The 17,932-nt window shown below is 43.2% G+C and overlaps 1 protein-coding gene across 4 annotated transcripts in view; it reads left to right on the forward strand.

Moving 5' to 3' along the window:
- LOC118591133 (mitochondrial intermediate peptidase) overlaps positions 1 to 17,932 on the forward strand; it is a 137,643-nt gene that overhangs the window by 4,202 nt on the left and 115,509 nt on the right. For all 4 annotated transcript variants that reach the window (XM_036199246.1, XM_036199245.1, XM_036199247.1 and 1 more), the window contains exons 3-7: positions 2,564 to 2,652; positions 6,874 to 6,960; positions 12,703 to 12,766; positions 16,532 to 16,714; positions 17,214 to 17,370. In XM_036199246.1, the coding sequence (XP_036055139.1) occupies positions 2,564 to 2,652; positions 6,874 to 6,960; positions 12,703 to 12,766; positions 16,532 to 16,714; positions 17,214 to 17,370 (580 nt within the window). The remainder of the gene's footprint in view (positions 1 to 2,563; positions 2,653 to 6,873; positions 6,961 to 12,702; positions 12,767 to 16,531; positions 16,715 to 17,213; positions 17,371 to 17,932) is intronic.

A 17,932-nucleotide genomic window follows, 5' to 3' on the forward strand; every position in this document is an offset into this window, starting at 1 on the left:
CACGACGTGGTTCAAGCTGGCCTTAACTCATTCAGCCCCCCTAGCCTTCCAAGTGCTGGGTCTGTAGTGCCCGGCACAGTCCATGATCCACTTGGCCAGTCGCTCTCAGTTCTGTCTGTCTAGACTGTCTAGGATCAGATATGCATTTGAGACCAGCTTGTTCATTTCCATTATGCAGAATATTTCTTCCCTCTCATGCCTTGAGTTGAACAGTAACAGATTGCATTCACTCTGGTACCCTAGACTTACAGGGAAGTAGTGATACTGTTTTGTTATAAAGGGTTTCCCCGGCGTGATGGTTTGGGCCCCAGCTTTCACTGGGTCTTTGTGCTGTTCATGGGACCTGCTTCCTCAGTGGTGGAGACATCACGGACATGCCCTGCCCTGCCCAGGAGGTCCTGTGCTTTGCCATATTCCTGTGTCATCAGTGGACATCTGAAAAGGCAGATCTATGCGTGGGTGTGTCTCCCACAGTCCACAGTCTACTCTGACTGTCCACTCTAGTCTGAGACCACCTGATCTGTTGTCTTAGTCTGCATCCTCGTTAGGCCGTGGTCGAGAATTTTCCCCGCTTTGTTTACTTTGCTCTTCGTGTCTTATGTTTGGAACTTTAAAACTATTCATGAAGTAGAACATTTAAAAACCGCTTTCTAGCCAGGTGCAGCGTTACATGCCCAAATGCCAGCACTTGGGACCTGAGGCAGGCAGATCATGAGATTGAGGTCATCCTGGGCCACATAGTGAAATACTGCCTCACAACAACAGCCAACTATAAAAAGAAACCCAAACAAATTATAATGTAATTTATATGTATAATTCTCTGGGTAAATAATTCCAAGAATATCTTTTCTTTTTTAATTTTTAAGGTATTTCCTGCCAGTATGATCAGTACCATTTTAAGGCAAGAATTTCATAAACTGTCAGGAAATGGACATTTTGTTTTGTTTTCTTTTTCTCATGTAGTTTTTATGAAATAGGATTATTTTCTTTGTTGCCTTTACAAATAAGCTTTTATGCTAATTGGGCTTCATTGATGGAGCAGTCAGCAAAGTTAAAGTATTTTTCCCACTAGCCTGAGGACCTGACTTGCTCTCCAGCACCATGTGAGGAGCCAGTGTGGTGATCACACCTGTAGCCCCAGCACTAGGGAGGTAGAGACAGGAGGATTGATTGCTCCAGGCTCAGTGAGAGACCCTGTCTCTAAAACGAGGTAGAGAAGAACTGAGGAAGAGATCTGCTATGAACTTTTGGCTGCAGTGCATATGCACAAATCCAGGAACATTCACACACATGCAGACATGCTAACATTTGGACTTTTCACATTGTAACTTCTGTAGCATGTGGAAGGGCAGTTTGTAAAATAAATTGTACATGCTACATAGCTCATTTTTTGGGTGCCTTATACTGTACCAAGTGTGCCAAACTAGGATATTTAAATGCTTTTACATTGAATGTTATTTGATAATAAAATTAGGAAATTTTACCTTGTGATGGTTTTTGTTTGTCTTTTTAAGACAAAATCTCACTATTTAGTGAAAGCTGGCCTAGAACTTTTGATCCTTCTGCCTGGCCTCCTGAGTGCTTGGATTACGGGTATGTTCCACCATGCCTGACTCCCTTGGGTTGGCTTTATTTCATGTTTTAGCCATAGTCATTGTTTATACGTTGAGAATAAAGAAGATGTAGAATATGAAATCATTGTTTCCCTGCATTTTCTTACTCACCTGTTGGTTCTTTTGCAGTGTACTACAATTAGCATGAATGCATGCTTTATATGATTTCCTATGTTTCTTTTTTTAAATCCTTGATTAAATTATCCTGGTTGCCATAGCAGAAACAGAATGGTTCTATACTGTTCTGGATGAGGACCAGGAATTCATATTTCCCTCTTATAAAAGGCCCATAAAGAGAATGTACTCCCCCCAGCCTAGGATGTTATAGTTGGTTTTTTTTTTTTTTTTTTTTTTTTTTGTTGTTGTTGTTGTTTTTGAGACAGGGTTTCTCTGTGTAGCTTTGCACCTTTCCTGGAACTCGCTTTGGAGACCAGGCTGGCCTCAAACTCACAGAGATCCACCTGCCTCTGCCTCCCGAGTGCTGGGATTAAAGGCATGCGCCACCACCGCCCAGCGATGTTATAGTTTTGAAATTAGGTGTCACTCTAAAAATGTGCCCCTAAGTGGCTCTCTGTGCTGGTCAGCATGGGAATGCCACACTGCAGTTTGAGTTCCAAAGTTTCAAAATGTTCAAGACCAAGGTCTGCTTATTGGAATTGTAGCATAGAAAGGATTTGCTGGTTATTCATTTGAAGGTAAAAAACTTGTAGAATGAAGTTCATGAAATATCTGCTCTGGAATGAAACAAACTTGGTTCCAAGGAACTACAGAGTTCACAAACATCTAGAAAGAATGGAAAGAATCTGCTTTGCCTCAGTAGAGGCAAATCCAGTGAGGAAATTCATGGGTTGAGCCGAGTGGCACATCCTAAATCTGGCTTTGTTTGCACCGGGTCTCATACTCCAGTGTTTCATCAATATCATTTTGGTTTTGTCTTTTCCCTTCGTTAGGCAGACTTTGTGAAAATCGGACACCCTGAGCCCGCCTTCAGAGAGGCTGCGGAAGAGGCCTGCAGGAGTATTGGCACCATGGTGGAAAAGTATGTTTCCTGCACTCCACGGTGGCGGCTTTGTGTGTAGTGCTCGTCACTCCTAGGGCAGGCGGGAGGGTGTGTGTGTGATCTAGCAGCCCGGGAAGGTGGAGTGGGAGAGCTGGGTTAGGTCCTCTTTCAGCACTGCTGCTGGGGTTATCCACCTGCCCCCTCTCTTCCTTTGTCTGTAATTGGATAACTGAGTCGACTTTTAGGGCGCTGTGTGTGGAAATGAAAGGAGGTAAGTGTGAGGTGTCAAGTACACAGGGGCATATCGTAATATTTGTCATCATTGTTGGTGGTGGTAACGGTGCTGGTTGGTTTATGTAGAGAACTTCAATTGAGGAATTGCCTGCTATCAATAATAATGATGGCAAAGATTACCATATGTCCCTGTGTGCTGGCATGGTCCTTTGCTGGCCCTGGGAGAGCTGGCTCTTCCCCTCACTTGCTACTACAGTAGAAGAGCTGGTCCTGCCCCTCATGGGAGAGATGGCCCCACCCCTCACCACAGGTGTAGAAAAGCTGGCCCTGGTGGCATGGGCAGAGAAGAGCTGGCCCTACCCCTAGCCTGAGGGGGACGGTCTGGACTGACCAAAACAGCTACCACCCAGACCCACACACATCCAGGGCTTTGAGTTGGCCAATCCCAGCATCTACCCCATCTGCTGGAGCATGTGAAGAGACTGGTTCTGTAGAACCATAACCTGCAGGGTCTCTATGACTCAGAGCAACAGCAGATATCCAAGAGGAGTTTAGGTGAAGGTCAAGTATTGATGGTGTATCGGAAGCGAGGGTCCTTGAACCAGACCGACAGCTCATTGCATCGAACATTTGCAGGTAAAGCTGAGTGGACCAAAATGTATACCATGTGACATACTGTGGCTCCCAGTGCCACTGAGATGAATGAAGAGAAGTTAGAGAGGTGGGAGAGAAGGAGAAGAAGTGTTTTGGTTTTTTATTTTGTTTTGTTTTCAATTAATATTTTTAAAAATTTTCTTTTGTGGGGGATGCTACAGGGGTGAGGGGCAGCTATGGAGGGACTGGGAAATGAGTGGGATTGGGGTGTATGATATGAAATTCCCAAAGAACCAATAAAAAGGTTATGGGTTTTTTGTTTTGTTTTGTTTTGTTTTAAAGAAAGAAAGAAAAGAGCAAACAGGTTGTGAGCAGCACTCCGCTGTGGAGTCTGTTTCAGTTCCTGCCTCCGGTTTGTTACCTTGGTGTCCCTCAATGGACTATGACATTGGACGTGTCAGCCAAATAGCCCCCTTCCTCCCCAAGTTGCTCTTGACTATGGTCTTTTCTCAGCAGTAGAAAGCTAATAGGGCAGCAAGTAAGGGCTTTTGAGTGTCTTTGGGGCTCCTGGATTCCAGTGTTAGCCGCTTGCTGTTGCATACGTGACTATGGGCCACAGAGTGGGGAGCCAAATATGTATTTACATGAAGTAGCTCTATAGACTGTTGAGGAGGGATTAGGAATGTTTAACACTCTCCGAGAGAGCTAAGGAAGGCTGTAGGAGGAGGCCACCAGGAAACAGATTACTCTAAAGTGGTTTGGGGCTAATCTGAAGTGTTTTAAAGCCTTTTATGAATGATCCAAAGAGATTGTTAAAGTCATGGTGGACAGTGCTATGTTCTGAAGCATAGTATGTGACTAAGCTAGACAGCATTTGAGGCTGGGAAGAGTGTCAGGGCTCACCAAGCCTGGGTTTACGATGGGAAAAGAGGAGCCAGGCAACATCATGGGACGATTTTAGAAACCAGAGGTTGGAGAGGAGATGGCTTCACTAGTTGGACAGGCTTTCTGGAAGACCCTATATCTTAGTAGGTATGGCTGTCCTTTCTCTCCCATTGAGCAATGTTGTCCACTCAGGCACAGTAAACGTTATGTTTATAGTCATGGATGTGTGCTGTGAGGATAAACCAGTCCCTGCCACATCTGGACATTGATCTTGTGCTGCGAGAAGGACTGGACCAAGGGACTGTGGAGAACACTGCTTTCTATTAGGGGCAGCATGGCCAGGCCACCTGTCTGGGATGCCGGGATGGCTGTGTCCCGCTGAATATAGACTCAGCTGTTTTAAGCACAAGCACTCTTAGTTTTGCAGGAGACCAGTGGAGATCCTTGCTTGGTGGTGAAGCTGTGTAGTGTGACTGTAATCTTTACCTCTGCACTGAGAGTGGCTCAGTCTGTTGAAAAAGGACCTAAAATCGCTTTGTTTGGTTTTGTTTTTGTCTTTCAAGTTCCTGGCTGTACCGGAACTCACTCCATAGACCAGGCTAGTTCTGTAGACCAGGCTACTTAGAGAGATCTGCCAGCCTCTGCCTTCTGAGTACTGGGGTTAAAGGTGTGCACCACCACTGCCCGGCTCTAAAAGAGCTTTTATCACCTTGCCCAGAGTTTTGCTTCCTGTTTTCTCCCAAGTTCTCACTGTGACTCATTTTCCCCTTTGGTCTAACTGAAGCACAGCTAACTTCTTCAGTCGCCCAGGCTAACCTCAGATACACAGAGGAATTGATTTATTTTCTGGGAGTGAAGAAAGGTTTTAATTGGTGCAGTTGATAATGATGGCAAATGTAAACTAAATAGACTTCATCTCAGGATCTTCCGTCTAAACAGTGTGGGAGATGTCCATACACTGCAGCAGGGGCCATGGTACAAATATCTCTGCACTGGTGTCCTTTACATCAACAGGCCAGTAGGATGTAGGTGCTAGCTTCCCCCAACACCTGGGAGCTATGCCAGAGAATTGAATGATGAGGTGTGTGTTCCTGCTGAGCATCTTTTGATTGACAGTAACTGCCTTGGTCTCCTTAACATTTGGGAGGATCCATGGGAGGGGTGGCAAAAGAAACCCTCCATTCACAAGACTCTTGAGTTCTTTCTTTATTTTTTTATTTCTATTTTTATTTTTTTTGAGCTGAGGATTGAACCCAGGGCCTTGTGCTTGCTAGGCAAGCGCTCTGCCACTGAGCTAAATCCCCAACAAGTTCTTTAATTATGAATGGCCTGGTGAACTAGCCGTTCCTTGAATTCCTAGGTAAGAATGGTAGACTGGATGGTGTGAGGGATATTGCCCCTCTCCCAGGATCCACTATGTGGGAGTGTATTCCAGTCTAGGACTTGTCCTAAGGCTGGTCTTGAGGGTGACAGGGCCTTGGGCACCTAGGGAGAGGACAGTGGTACTCCAGGTTAATCTGACACTGGTGCATGGGTCATGGCTCTTTGCTCCTAGTTTCTGCCTAGAGCAGGTGGCTGCACGGGTTTGATAGTGAGGAATGTACTTATGGTCTATTCAGTCCTCATGGCAGTCTAAGATTACAGTGCCACAGTTGACCAACTACATGGGAGTCTGGCTGTACCCTGTGTCCTGAGCTGTCCTGTTCAGGGTGGGCCTGCTCCTCTCACCCACATAAGCACAGCTAGCCTGAGTTCTGGGGAGCTGAGCTGAGGTCCTAAGGAAACCTTGCTGTTGGCTCAGCCTTCCTTCCCTCCTTACATCCTACTTATTAAAAACAGAGAAGCTGGGGCTGCAGAGATGGCTCAGAGGTTAAGAGCGCTGTAGCTGGCTGTTCTTCCAGAGGTCCTGAGTTCAATTACCAGCAACCACATGGTAGCTCACAACCATCTATAATGAGATCTGGTGCCCTCTTCTGGCGTGCAAGCATACATGCAGACAGAATACTATATAAATAAATTAAAACAAAACAAAACAAAAAACCAGAGAACCTGCCTGCACATTGCTAACGGGAAACGATTTCCATGACCAAAGCTGTCACCCCCGCCTCTTTCCTGTCCTTCCTGCTCCAGCTGCCTACCCAGTTTAAATTTACCTTCACCAGGGTGGTTAGGACCTTTGACATTTTCTTAATGATTGCCTTTTCCTATGCTTAACAGTTTTGAAGTATGGCTATTGTTTCAGGTTCAAAAGAAGATACAAAAAATTACTCCCTGGTTTTGGGATCTGGACATGTGTATTTAACCATCTAATGCCTTTCTCTTTTTGGGTTTTTGAGATAGGGTTTCTCTGTAGCTTTGCACCTTTCCTGGAACTCACTCTGTAGTCCAGGCTGGCCTCGAACTCACGGAGATCCACCTGGCTCTGCCTACCGAGTGCTGGGATTAAAGGTGTACGCCACCACCACCCGGCTTTCTTTCTCTTGATGTAGAGTAAACTTTTAAAAAATGAATTAGAACATCATATGTTTTCATTAATGATCTTTCTAGGTTGAATACGAATGTGGAATTATATCAGAGTCTGCAGAAATTACTAGATGATAAGAAGCTTATGGATTCCCTTGATGCAGAAACCAGGTACTCACCATTCATTTCCTTATGACTGACTGTAGGCTGGAGGGCCCTCTGGCTCTCTAGATTGGAATGTTCTTCTCTCAGTACCTGAGGCTCCTGCACTTCCTCAGAGACTCAGCCACACTGCCTTTTCTCTTTATAGTGTGTCCATCCTCTTACCCATAGTCACCACTAACATCTTACTTGTTGCCTTGGTAATTTGTTTCCATCTCTCTGCCTCACTGGCTGAGCTCTATAAGGCTGTTTCTCGGTCTGTTTTATTCATTGCTGTAAGATGAATGACCAGTGGTAGCCTCCTGTGAAATCACTCATAATCATTATGCTTATAATTCCATAATAGCACCATCAGGAGATATCAACAAGTTCATTTATTTGTTGGGTTGCTCTCCAGATCCTTAAAATGATGAGCTCTGGCTCATTGGAATACAATTATTCATCATAATTAGAGGCGCGGTGCTAACTCAGCAAACAGGAGGACCTTAGAACCTTATTTCTTTGCTTGAATTTTTCTATAGGATAAATGTAGCACCAGTGAGAGCCCAGTAGGTGAAATTCTCTCCCTCCCTCTCCTCTCTCTCTCTCTCTCTCTCTCTCTCTCTCTCACTCACACACACACACACACACACACACACACACACACAACATATGCATGGATACACACACGGATACATATATACCGATACGCATTCATGCATGCATATGCTTATGGCTGCTTTTGTATTTTATCACAGCAACAGAAAAAAAAAAACAACCAACAACAACAACTCACACTCTCAGAGAACAAGTATTTCTGGGAATACTGACCTAGTAGCATAGAAAGCCTCATCATTTATTTGCTTCTGATATTGATGTATAGAAATTAATTATTTTCTTCATCTATTTATCCTCTTTTTGTTTATGAGATACTTATATTCTTTACCTGCCTCATTTCCTTCTTCCTGCTTCCATTTCCTTGTCTCTCTCCATATGTGGCTTGTCACCCCAGCTAAAGCTTTATTCCATGGAGCTCAGTTGGGAATGGAGCCTTGCTTCAGGTCAGATGTGAGTTCCAGGCATTGTGCACACTGTGGGGATGAGTGCTGGGACGTAACCTCACCCGCCAGCGGGTGTGCAGGGACCTGGTCTTGCTTCTCCCCATAGCTTCGGAAGCTCAGGCTCTTAGTGGAGCTAGCTGTGTCATCTGGGCAGGTGTTTGATTGTAATGTTAGGCTTGGATTATATTGTCTTCTTTAGCAAAGCTAGTTAAGCTTCAGTGTGTATGCATCATCCCAGATGAGTACTCACTTCACACTAGTTTACTATAACAATATAAAATATTGTCTATAGTTTATTTAGGACCTGGCCTGAAGAAATGGTGTTTTTAATGTTGACTGTGTACAAATTATAGTTGGCTAGCAGATTATCGTATACACAAAGAACTTATGGATACAGTCCATATTTCTAGATGTTTCTAGAAATGCCAATAAGAGCTTTTGAAGAACAAAGTGAGACATCCATTGGGAAGAATAAGCTGGGTGAAAACAGTGGTCCAGAAAGGAGAGCTTTCAGTGTGGGATAAAACTGGGATTTGAAATAATAGCAAATGAAACACTGTGGTACTTGGATATCATTGGGAGTGTTGTTAGGCATCCTGCAGGAACTGTTAGACCATCATTGAAAGAAAGTCACAGCAGCAGGAATGTGAGGGAATTAGTCATGTGACATCTGTAAGGAACAGAGAGCAAAGAATGAATGCATGCTTGCTGGTGCCCAGCTCGCTTTCTCCAGGGTTGCACAGTTTAGGATCTCCTGATTAGGGAATGGTACCACCCATAGTGAGCAAATCTTCCCTCACAGATGTGCCCACAGACCCATCTAATTCAGACAATCCCTTGTTGTGACTACCTTCTCAGGTGTCAAGATTGTGTCAGTTGTTGACAAGTTGTGTCAAGTTGACAATTGAAACTAACCATCACAACTCCACCCCTGTCTTTGAGCTAAGCAGGAAAGAAACTAAGAAATGAGCTGTTCAGAATTTTCTCAGAAGGGCCCCACTGGTCTACATGTTTGGGAATCTATTACATTATTTCTTCCCTTCTTCAAAATTTAGTGGCTTTGAGTCTTTGACAAATTCATCCATAAAGAGACTTCCTTTTTACTTGAGGTTTTCTGTGTTGTATGTGTGCAAATATCATGACAACACATTTTCTAAACAGTATAAAAGGCCCTGTTACATGAACACGTTATAGCATCCCTTTGGATAGACTCTGGAGAGCACAGTATGCAGAACCTGAATGCACACATGCAGCCTCTAGGAAGCATGAAGAGTGCCTGAGGTGGCTTCATGGCTCTCCTGTCTGTGTCTACGAAGGTTTCTGTCAGACTTAGAGTGAGTGTGAAGCTGTGAAGAAGACTCCACACCAGGCTGGAAAAAATCTGGTGCAGTAACAAAAGGTCTTGAGCCAGACTTTTCAGGCATACATGTAAAAATCCTATATTTGGAAGTGCTTTATACTTACGTTGGAATATTCTGTTAGATAATGGAGGAATGCAGATGTAGTTATAACTGCTCAGTATGTGGTAGATGAGTCATTTCACAGCAGTGGGAAAACCTGATTTTTAGCAAATGATGCTGGGCCAGCGGCCTTTCTTGGAAAAGAAAATTGTTTAATCAAAGACTGAATAGTTTTAAAGGTTACACGTGGTATTTTAGGATTATAATCCCAAACACTCAGGAGGCTAAGGCAGGAGAACCAAGCTCAAGGGCTCGCTCAGCTACAGAGTGAGTTCAAGGCCAACCTTGATAACTTGTAAGACCCTGTCACAAAATGGAAAGTAAGACAAGTACGACAACAAGACCAGGACTGGTCAGTAGTGAGTTGTTGCTTAGTGTGTGCAAGCTCTAAATGCAGCCCTAGCCCAGTCATCAGCCATCTCTGTCAACAGCTTAAAAGTCATAAAAGCATGATCTCTTGGGATGGGGAAGGTCTGTCTTGACATGCTGCCAAAAGAAAGGATGGATTTGATTGTGTAAGAATTACAGACTTTTTATGGCCAAACTTTCCATATAGAAAGTCAGAACACACAAATGAGACACATTAGTTACCTGACAGAGGGTTGGTACATTTATCATGTTAAGAGACCTTGCACATTACTTGGAATATATATATATATATATATATATGAGAGAGAGAGAGAGAGAGAGAGAGAGAGAATATGCACAAATGGGGACAGAATTTGTTTTTGTGACAGTCTCATTTCACAAGGTAAGGAAAAGGAACAGATGCCCGTTTGTCTACACTGTTAGTTGTAGTTAAATACTGGGCTTGTGGCAGTTGGAAGATGTGGCTGTAGAATGGGACTCCAGGGCTGGCTCTTGGGGCCATAGTTTGCTGAGCCCTATTTCCCTTTGAAAACAGGATTACAACTAAATGGCATTTAGATGAGGTAATTCATGTAAGGTGTTTTGTTCAGTACTGTACTCCCAGGTTGGATGTGTTACCACTAAAAAGTGGAATAAGGCAGAGAACACCCAGTAGTCAACACAGATGAAACAGCATAGGAATGGTTGTTAGTGATTTGGAATAATGGAATAATTAACTCTAATTAACTACAAACTTGTAGGGAGGACCATTTGAGAATGTATATTGATATATGAATACTTTTTGATCAGTTTCAATTTCTTGGAATTTATCTTAAGAAAACAAAGGTAAAGAAATGCATATAAATTTTTGTTTTTTGATATTTTTTGTTTGGTTGGATTTTGAGATAGGGTCTCAGGTACCCATGCTGGCCTTGAACTGCTTATGCCTGCCTCTGCTTCTCAAGTGTGGGGTTACAGGTGTGCACCATCATGCCCAGCTACATTTGTAAGTTTTTTTAAAAAATTACATCAGAAGAATGGAGAAAATATTTCTATTTGATCTGTACAACAGAACCTAACACAAACATGAAAAGTTGTATTTTTTTCATGGATGGAATTATCAGAGAATATATTTATTTAAAAGTTGTATTTTTGAAGAAAATTTAATTATAAGAAGATATTCAGGGGGCTGGAGAGTTAGATGGCTCAGGGGTTAAGAGCACTGGATGCTCTTCCAGAGGTCCTGAGTTCAATTCCTAGAACCCACATGATGGCTCACAACTATCTGTAATGAGATCTGGTGCTTTTTTCTGTCATATACCATGACATATTTTTTCTTAAAACACTTTTGATTAAGAAGAGAGTTCTGGGCTGGGCGGTGGTGGCAAACGCCTTTAATCCTAGCACTTGGGAGGCAGAGCCAACAGGATCTCTGTGAGTTCGAGACCAGCCTGGTCTACAAAGTGAGTTCCAGGATAGGCTCAAAACTACACAGAGAAACCCTGTCTCAAAAAAACAAAAACAAAAACAAAAACAAAACAAAAAAAAGAATGGGCTGGAAGATGGCTCAGTGGTTAAGAACACTGACTGCTCTTTGGGAGGACCTACGTTCAATTCCCAGCACCCACATGGCAGCTCACAACTGTCTGTAATTCCAGTCCCAAGGGACCTGACACTCATAATGCACATAAAATAAAAATAAATTAAAAAATTTTTAAAAAAGAAGATAGTTCTATGTTTTTAACCATGTTAGGGAAGGGAGATGGTGTGAGGTGGATAACAAGACCAGTTAGGACTCCTTTGAAGGACACTGCATTGTTTAAGAAAGCATATTGGCAATTGAATTGCTAGTGAGATCTATTCACTTATTTATTTTGAGACAGGCTCTTGAACTCCTTGTTAGTTTAGAATGGCTCCAACTTGCAATCCTCCTGTCTCTCTTCCCAAGTCCTGGAGCTACAGGCTTCCCAGATGCCTGCCCTCAAGGCCCCTGAAGTTTTAGAATTATAGATCTTGGGCTGAGTACAGCTCACTGCTAGAGAACCAGACCGGTATATGCAAGGCCCTGGGTGTGACCCCAGCACCATCGGGATAGCAGGTGGGAAGATGGTTAGAATAATGTTAATTCTGTTCATGCAGTGAGCCAGGTGTGGTGGTGCTTGCCCATGGTCTCAGCACTCAGGAGGCTGAGGCAGGGGGATCACAAGTTTGAAGCTAGCTTGGGCTGTATAGCAAGATCTTACCTTATAAAATAAAAACAGCAATAAATTACTAAGTAGGATTGAATGATAGAGTAATTGGGAAGATAAATATATCCATTTTTGAAAAGTCAAAGCCAGAAGAATATATCAAATACTCCATTAGTCTACCACTACAAACAGAAGCAATTTCAAACAAACAAACAAACAAACAAACAAACAAACAAACAAACAAACGTGTTGTTGGTAGGAAAGTTGTTAATTGACTTCAAGCCTGAAGGCAGACTACAAAGAGCCCAAGTTCTCCTCTCTGGCATGGCATGAGAGAGGTGCAGCCAGCCGCCCCAGCTGGAAGAAAGACAGAAAATGCACGCAGGGGCCTTGAGGAGCTGTCCAAGTGGGAACTGGTCCGGTTTTTAGTTACTTGGGCTTGGATGGAGCTGAAATAATTATGATGTTAGCTTTCCCAGCTAACATGTAATAAGCTCTTACTCAATTGCTAGTGGGGCTCTCTGTCAACTGGGATTGTAACTATTTCTGAGATATTAAGCTTCTTGTTTCAGGTAAACAAATTGTGGGTGTGCTTATCTATGTGTGTTGCAATAGTATTTATAGTAAATTTCAGAAGTCCTGATTTGAACATAAAGACTGATTTTTTGTTGTAATTTTAATGAACTCCTGTAACTTGTGCTCACTTTATTTTAGGCGAGTGGCTGAACTATTTATGTTTGATTTTGAAATCAGTGGAATCCATCTAGATGAAGAAAAGGTAAATGCTTTTAAAAATATGCTTTTAAATTTATTTATCATATGCGTGTGGGTTGGCCTGCATTTATGCATGTGCAACATGTGCATGGCCTTGGAGATGAGAGAGGGTTTCAGAGCCCCTGGTACTGCAGTTACAGGTGGTTGTGAGCCACCATGCAGGTGCTGGGAACCAATCCCAGGTCCTCTGCAAGAGCAACAAGTGCTCTTAACCTTTGAACCGTCACTCTGTCCTCATCTTTTCTTTCTTGAAACAGCATCTATTTAGCCTCAGCTGGCCTGGAACTTGCTGTGTAGACTAGGCTGGCCTCAAACTCACTCTGCCTCCCCTAGTGCTAGGACTAAAGGTGAGTGCCACCACACGGGCATTTTTTTCTCTCTCTTTCTTTCCTTGCTTATTTATTTATTTGTTTGTGTGTTTGTTTATTTATTTATTTGTTTATTTTGAGTCTTTTGTGGCCCAGGCTAGCTTTGATCTCGCTATGCAGTTGAGGGTGAACTTGAACTTCTGATCTTTCACCAGTGCTGGAGATTGAACTCAGGGCCTTGTGTGCCAGGGCAAGCACTCTCCTACCAGCTGAGCTCCATCCTCACCTCTTTTTTCTCTCTTTCTCTCTTTCTTTCTCTCTCTCTTTGTTTCTTTGTTTCTTTCTTTTTTTCTTTTTCGAGACAGGGTTTCTCTGTGTAGCTTTGCGCCTTTCCTGGAATTCACTCTGTAGCCCAGGCTGGCCTCGAACTCACAGAGATCCATCTGCCTCTGCCTCCCGAGTGCTGGGATTAAGGGTGTGCACCACCACTGCCCTGTCTTTTTTTCTTTTTTTGAAGACAGGGTTACGTGCTGACCACGTTGGCCTTGAGCTCGCCGTTGTAGCCAGGGCTGCCTTGAATTCCTGACCTTCCTGCCACCAGACCAGGCTTTCAGCTGTTTTGACTAGTGTTGTTGCTAACACTTAGTTGCTAGAGCCCTTGTGTATCACTTGACTGGGTAAACCCTTAGGACTTTTTTCACTTGTGGTAAAATTCTTCTGTAGGTGGTGTCTCCATGCAGTGCTCTCTGGAAGGGCCCATTGCCCCTGATAATCCAGAATGAAGCAACCACACAGCTAGAGTGTTAGGTGTCATGGAATGAGGCTGAGATGGAGAGTAGGGGGCTGTTAACAGAGGTGTCTGTTGGCACTGTTTGTGCCTGGTGAGTCCACACACGTGCTAGGACAGCAGCAGCAGTGTCCTGTGACCTACAGGGTTCACTCTGGCTGGAGGGCCAGGCACATTGTCAAAGGAACTTGCTTAGGCTCTCAGCTCTAGTGCCAGGAGTTCTTACACTGGCTGCTGCTGTCTTCAGAATATGATGCTCTGCCAGGCTGAGTCCCTGGGTGGGTAGCAGCTCAGTGTTGGGGTAGAGGAGTGACTGGACACCATCACGAGTGCCCCCCTCTTCATGGCCTCATCTGCTTGCCAACTGTCTAATTGTTATTAGTTTTTAAAGATAGCTCTGTCCATCCTAATAAGTGCAGTGAATTCAAGGCCATTTATCTAGGAACAGCAGTTGATTTATCAGGATGTCTTGGAAAGTAAGTGGCAATCTTGGCCATGTACAACCAGACCTCCATGCCTGAGACTTCTACATCTGGATCAACCAACTGTAGATTAAAAACATTCAGGAAAAAAATGTGTCTGCATTGAACTGAGAGAAGACTTTTCTAAACAATACCTCTTGTGCTCTCACCTGGCCTTTACATTGATTTATGTTTCCTAGTGATTGAGAGATGTTCTAAAGTTGGTGGAAGGAGGTGCAGAGGTTCCATGCATATGCAGATGGACTGACTATGTATAGCTATTGCTGTCTGAGGTTGGGGTGCTTTGTCACCAGTCAATACCAAGGAACAATGATATGCCAGATCAGATAAATAGGTCTCCATCTTTCTGTCTGTCTCTCCCTCTCTCTTAATTTTATTTTTTGAGACACTATCCATTTTGTAGCCCAGCCTGGCCTTGAACTTGTGATGATCCTCCTGCCTCAGCCTTCTGAGTACTGGGATCACTTGTGTGAGCTGGTTTTGAACTCCTGGGCTCAAGCACTTCTGCCTTCGTTTCCCCTGAATAACTAACTGTAGCAACAGGGAGTGTTTCTAGTAGTTTCAAAGCTGTTTAGAATCCTGATCCTTGTACCATGGATGGTTTTGGAATGATGAAATGATATGCCCAGAAGATCACTGGAGTCAGAAAGTTAACTGTATTTTATTTTTCCAGAGGTTTTAAAACTTGATAAAATTGATAAAAAATGACTAATTTTATTACAGTGTGCTTTATTTTTTTTTAATCATAAAAAAGCTTTGGGAAACATTTTAGAGCTGTAATTTTTAGATGCTGTTCATCATTTTTTGTTATTTCACTGATTACCACTAGGTGGCAATACATTGCTGCAAGAGAAGTCTGGACTAAAAAGACATTGGAGGTGCTGGAAACCAATATTTCCTAGTAAAGTTTGGCTTTTCTATATTGAAAACTTTAGGTTATTATTTTATATTTACTTTTTTTGAGACAGGAGTCTTGTTATATAACCAGGGCTGGGATTAAACTTGCAGTGTGGTTCAGCCTGACTTTGAACATTCAAAATGCTTGCCTCAGCATTCCCCAGTACTGGAATTATTTATGTGTATCACCATACTGGCTTATTTCTATTTTTCAGCCTTTCTTATTTTGAGACAGGGCCTCAAGTAGCCCAGAGTGGCATGGAATCACTATGTTGCTGAGGCTGACATTGAACTTCTAATCTGCCTGCGTCCATTTTCTGTGTACTGGGATTGCACACATCCAGTTTGTACAGTGCTGAGGACAAGTTTAGGGTTTTGTGCATGGTAGACAAGCACTCAGCTGAACGACATCAACCCAGTCCTTCTCAGCTTCTTGTCAAGTACATCTTACATATGTGTCTGAAAACACTAGTGTTGCTTAATAATTTTTGAACACAGGCTATAAGATTACCCGAAGCACACTATAAGCCATTCTGAAGCCTGACTTGTTTTCCCCGATGAATAACTGAACATACCACCTAGTTCTGTAATGGGCCTCAGAGATTACATGGGGTACAGTTTATATTTGTGGTGCATGCTGGGAAAGAGGCCCAGTAGATAGAGTGCTTGCCTAGCATGCATGAGGCCCTGGGTTCAGTCCTCAGCACTGCATCAAACAAGTATTCCTCCCTTCCCCTCCCTTCCTTCCTTCCTTCCTTCCTTCCTTCCTTCCTTCCTTCCTTCCTTCTATTTATTTATTCATACTATTTTTGAGGCAGGATCTGAATGACCCCAAGTTTTCCTGCCATCGTGTCCTGAATCTACCTTAGCATACATGCCCTGTACCCCACTTGAGTCTGCTGTTCAGGGCTTTGTTGCTCTCATTCTGTAGGATTGTGTGTGAACCAGAGCCTCTGAACTGAACCTCCCCGGTGTTCACTACTGGTTTGTGCAGAACTGTGCTTCTCATTCCCTCCCCCTTTGCCTTTTAGTCTAGTCTTGTAAGATTCAACGTCTTTGTAATCTGCTTTTCAAATACTTAATTTTCCTTACTTCAGACATACTATAAAAATGCCACCAAACAGGTGTAACCAGCCCACTTGTTGACCAACTTAATGAAGGTTTTGGGGGACAGAGGATTACACTCAAGTGTTCTACATCAGCAGTTCAGATGTTGATTTCCCACCCCTGTAGACTTGTCTATTTGTGAAATGCTAATTTATATTGTTTTTAAATACCTTGTCTCCCACTTGTAGCGCAGAAGAGCAGTGGACCTCAATGTTAAGATCCTGGATTTGAGCAGTACTTTTCTTATGGGAACCAACTTTCCCAACAAGATACAGAAGCATCTCTTACCAGAGCACGTTCAGCACCACTTTGCCTGTGATGGGAGTTATGCAGTCGTTGATGGTCTACATGCAGAAGCCTCAGATGACTTGGTAGGAGTTCTCCATTGCTTGGTGTTCAGCTCCCTTCTGAATACAGGTGGATGTGTATTACTGCTGTTTTTACAAACCCCAAGTCATTACTAACATGGTATTACTGCCTTAAAAATCCTGTTGTATTACTAAGCTCTGAAAATTTAATTTGTGACACACTTAATTCCACAAATGTTTTGAATAAGGAAGATAGTTAAATTTATGTCTCTCAAGGACTTCATTTTTGGAGTCGTTAGTCATTGACTTTCAAGGTCACATCGTTACTTTGAATGCATGAAATGCTGCCTGGCATAGAGACAGAGCATTGGCAAATTGACCTCCCAGAGCCCTGTCCCATGTGCAGTGTGTCCCGTAAAGCACTGTAGATCCGGTGGGCTCTTCTTGGGAAGCCATGGCTAGCTTGGGCAGTGAGAGTACTGGCCTGGCTGGTTTGCGGAGGATTTTGAGCGACGTTAGATTTTTGACTTTCTCTTCTTTCTCTCTCCTCCTCTAACTACAGGTTCGGGAAGCTGCTTATAAAGTTTTTCTTTATCCCAATGCTGGTCAGTTGAAATGCTTAGAAGAATTGCTGAGCAGCAGAGATCTTCTGGCAAACTTAGTAGGTTATTCTACATTTTCCCACAGAGCCCTCCAGGGAACCATAGCTCAGACTCCAGGTAAGCCTGCTTATCCAACTTCTAAGAACAACCAGGACTTTGAGGAACCAGCATTTCTAGTGAGTGGGTGGGTGGATTGACAGTGCTGGAGAGCCACCCCAGGGGACTGTGCTCCCAACTCAGAACTTCTGATTTGAAATCTCTGTAAATGAAAAAAAAAAGACATTTGCCTTGTAGGCCAGCCTATCTTTGAACTCAAGATCTTGCCTGAGCTTCCTGGATGCTGGGATTGTAGCATGAGCTACCATGTCCAACAGGGTCTTGTTTTTAATATATTTAGAGAACCATTTCTTGATACTTTTGGTATCTTTTAATAGAACTCATCTTTAAATAGAGTTAGTAATTTGACCTATATTGTTTGTATGTGCTGAGAGCAAGTCAAATCTAAGTTTTCACTTGTTATTAATTTAATTTAAATTAATTTCATTCAAACTGAGCCCAGTGTCCTCAGATTATTGGAAGTAGAGTGAGAGGATGGGGGTGATGTTTTTGCTGAGCCAGTGTGATGAGGTCATAGCTGAGCACAGTCCTGCGTGGGAAGATCTGTGCTAGGTGGGCAGGG

The sequence above is a fragment of the Onychomys torridus genome, chromosome 9, assembly GCF_903995425.1.
Source record: "Onychomys torridus chromosome 9, mOncTor1.1, whole genome shotgun sequence".
NCBI classification, from domain to species: Eukaryota; Metazoa; Chordata; class Mammalia; order Rodentia; family Cricetidae; genus Onychomys; species Onychomys torridus.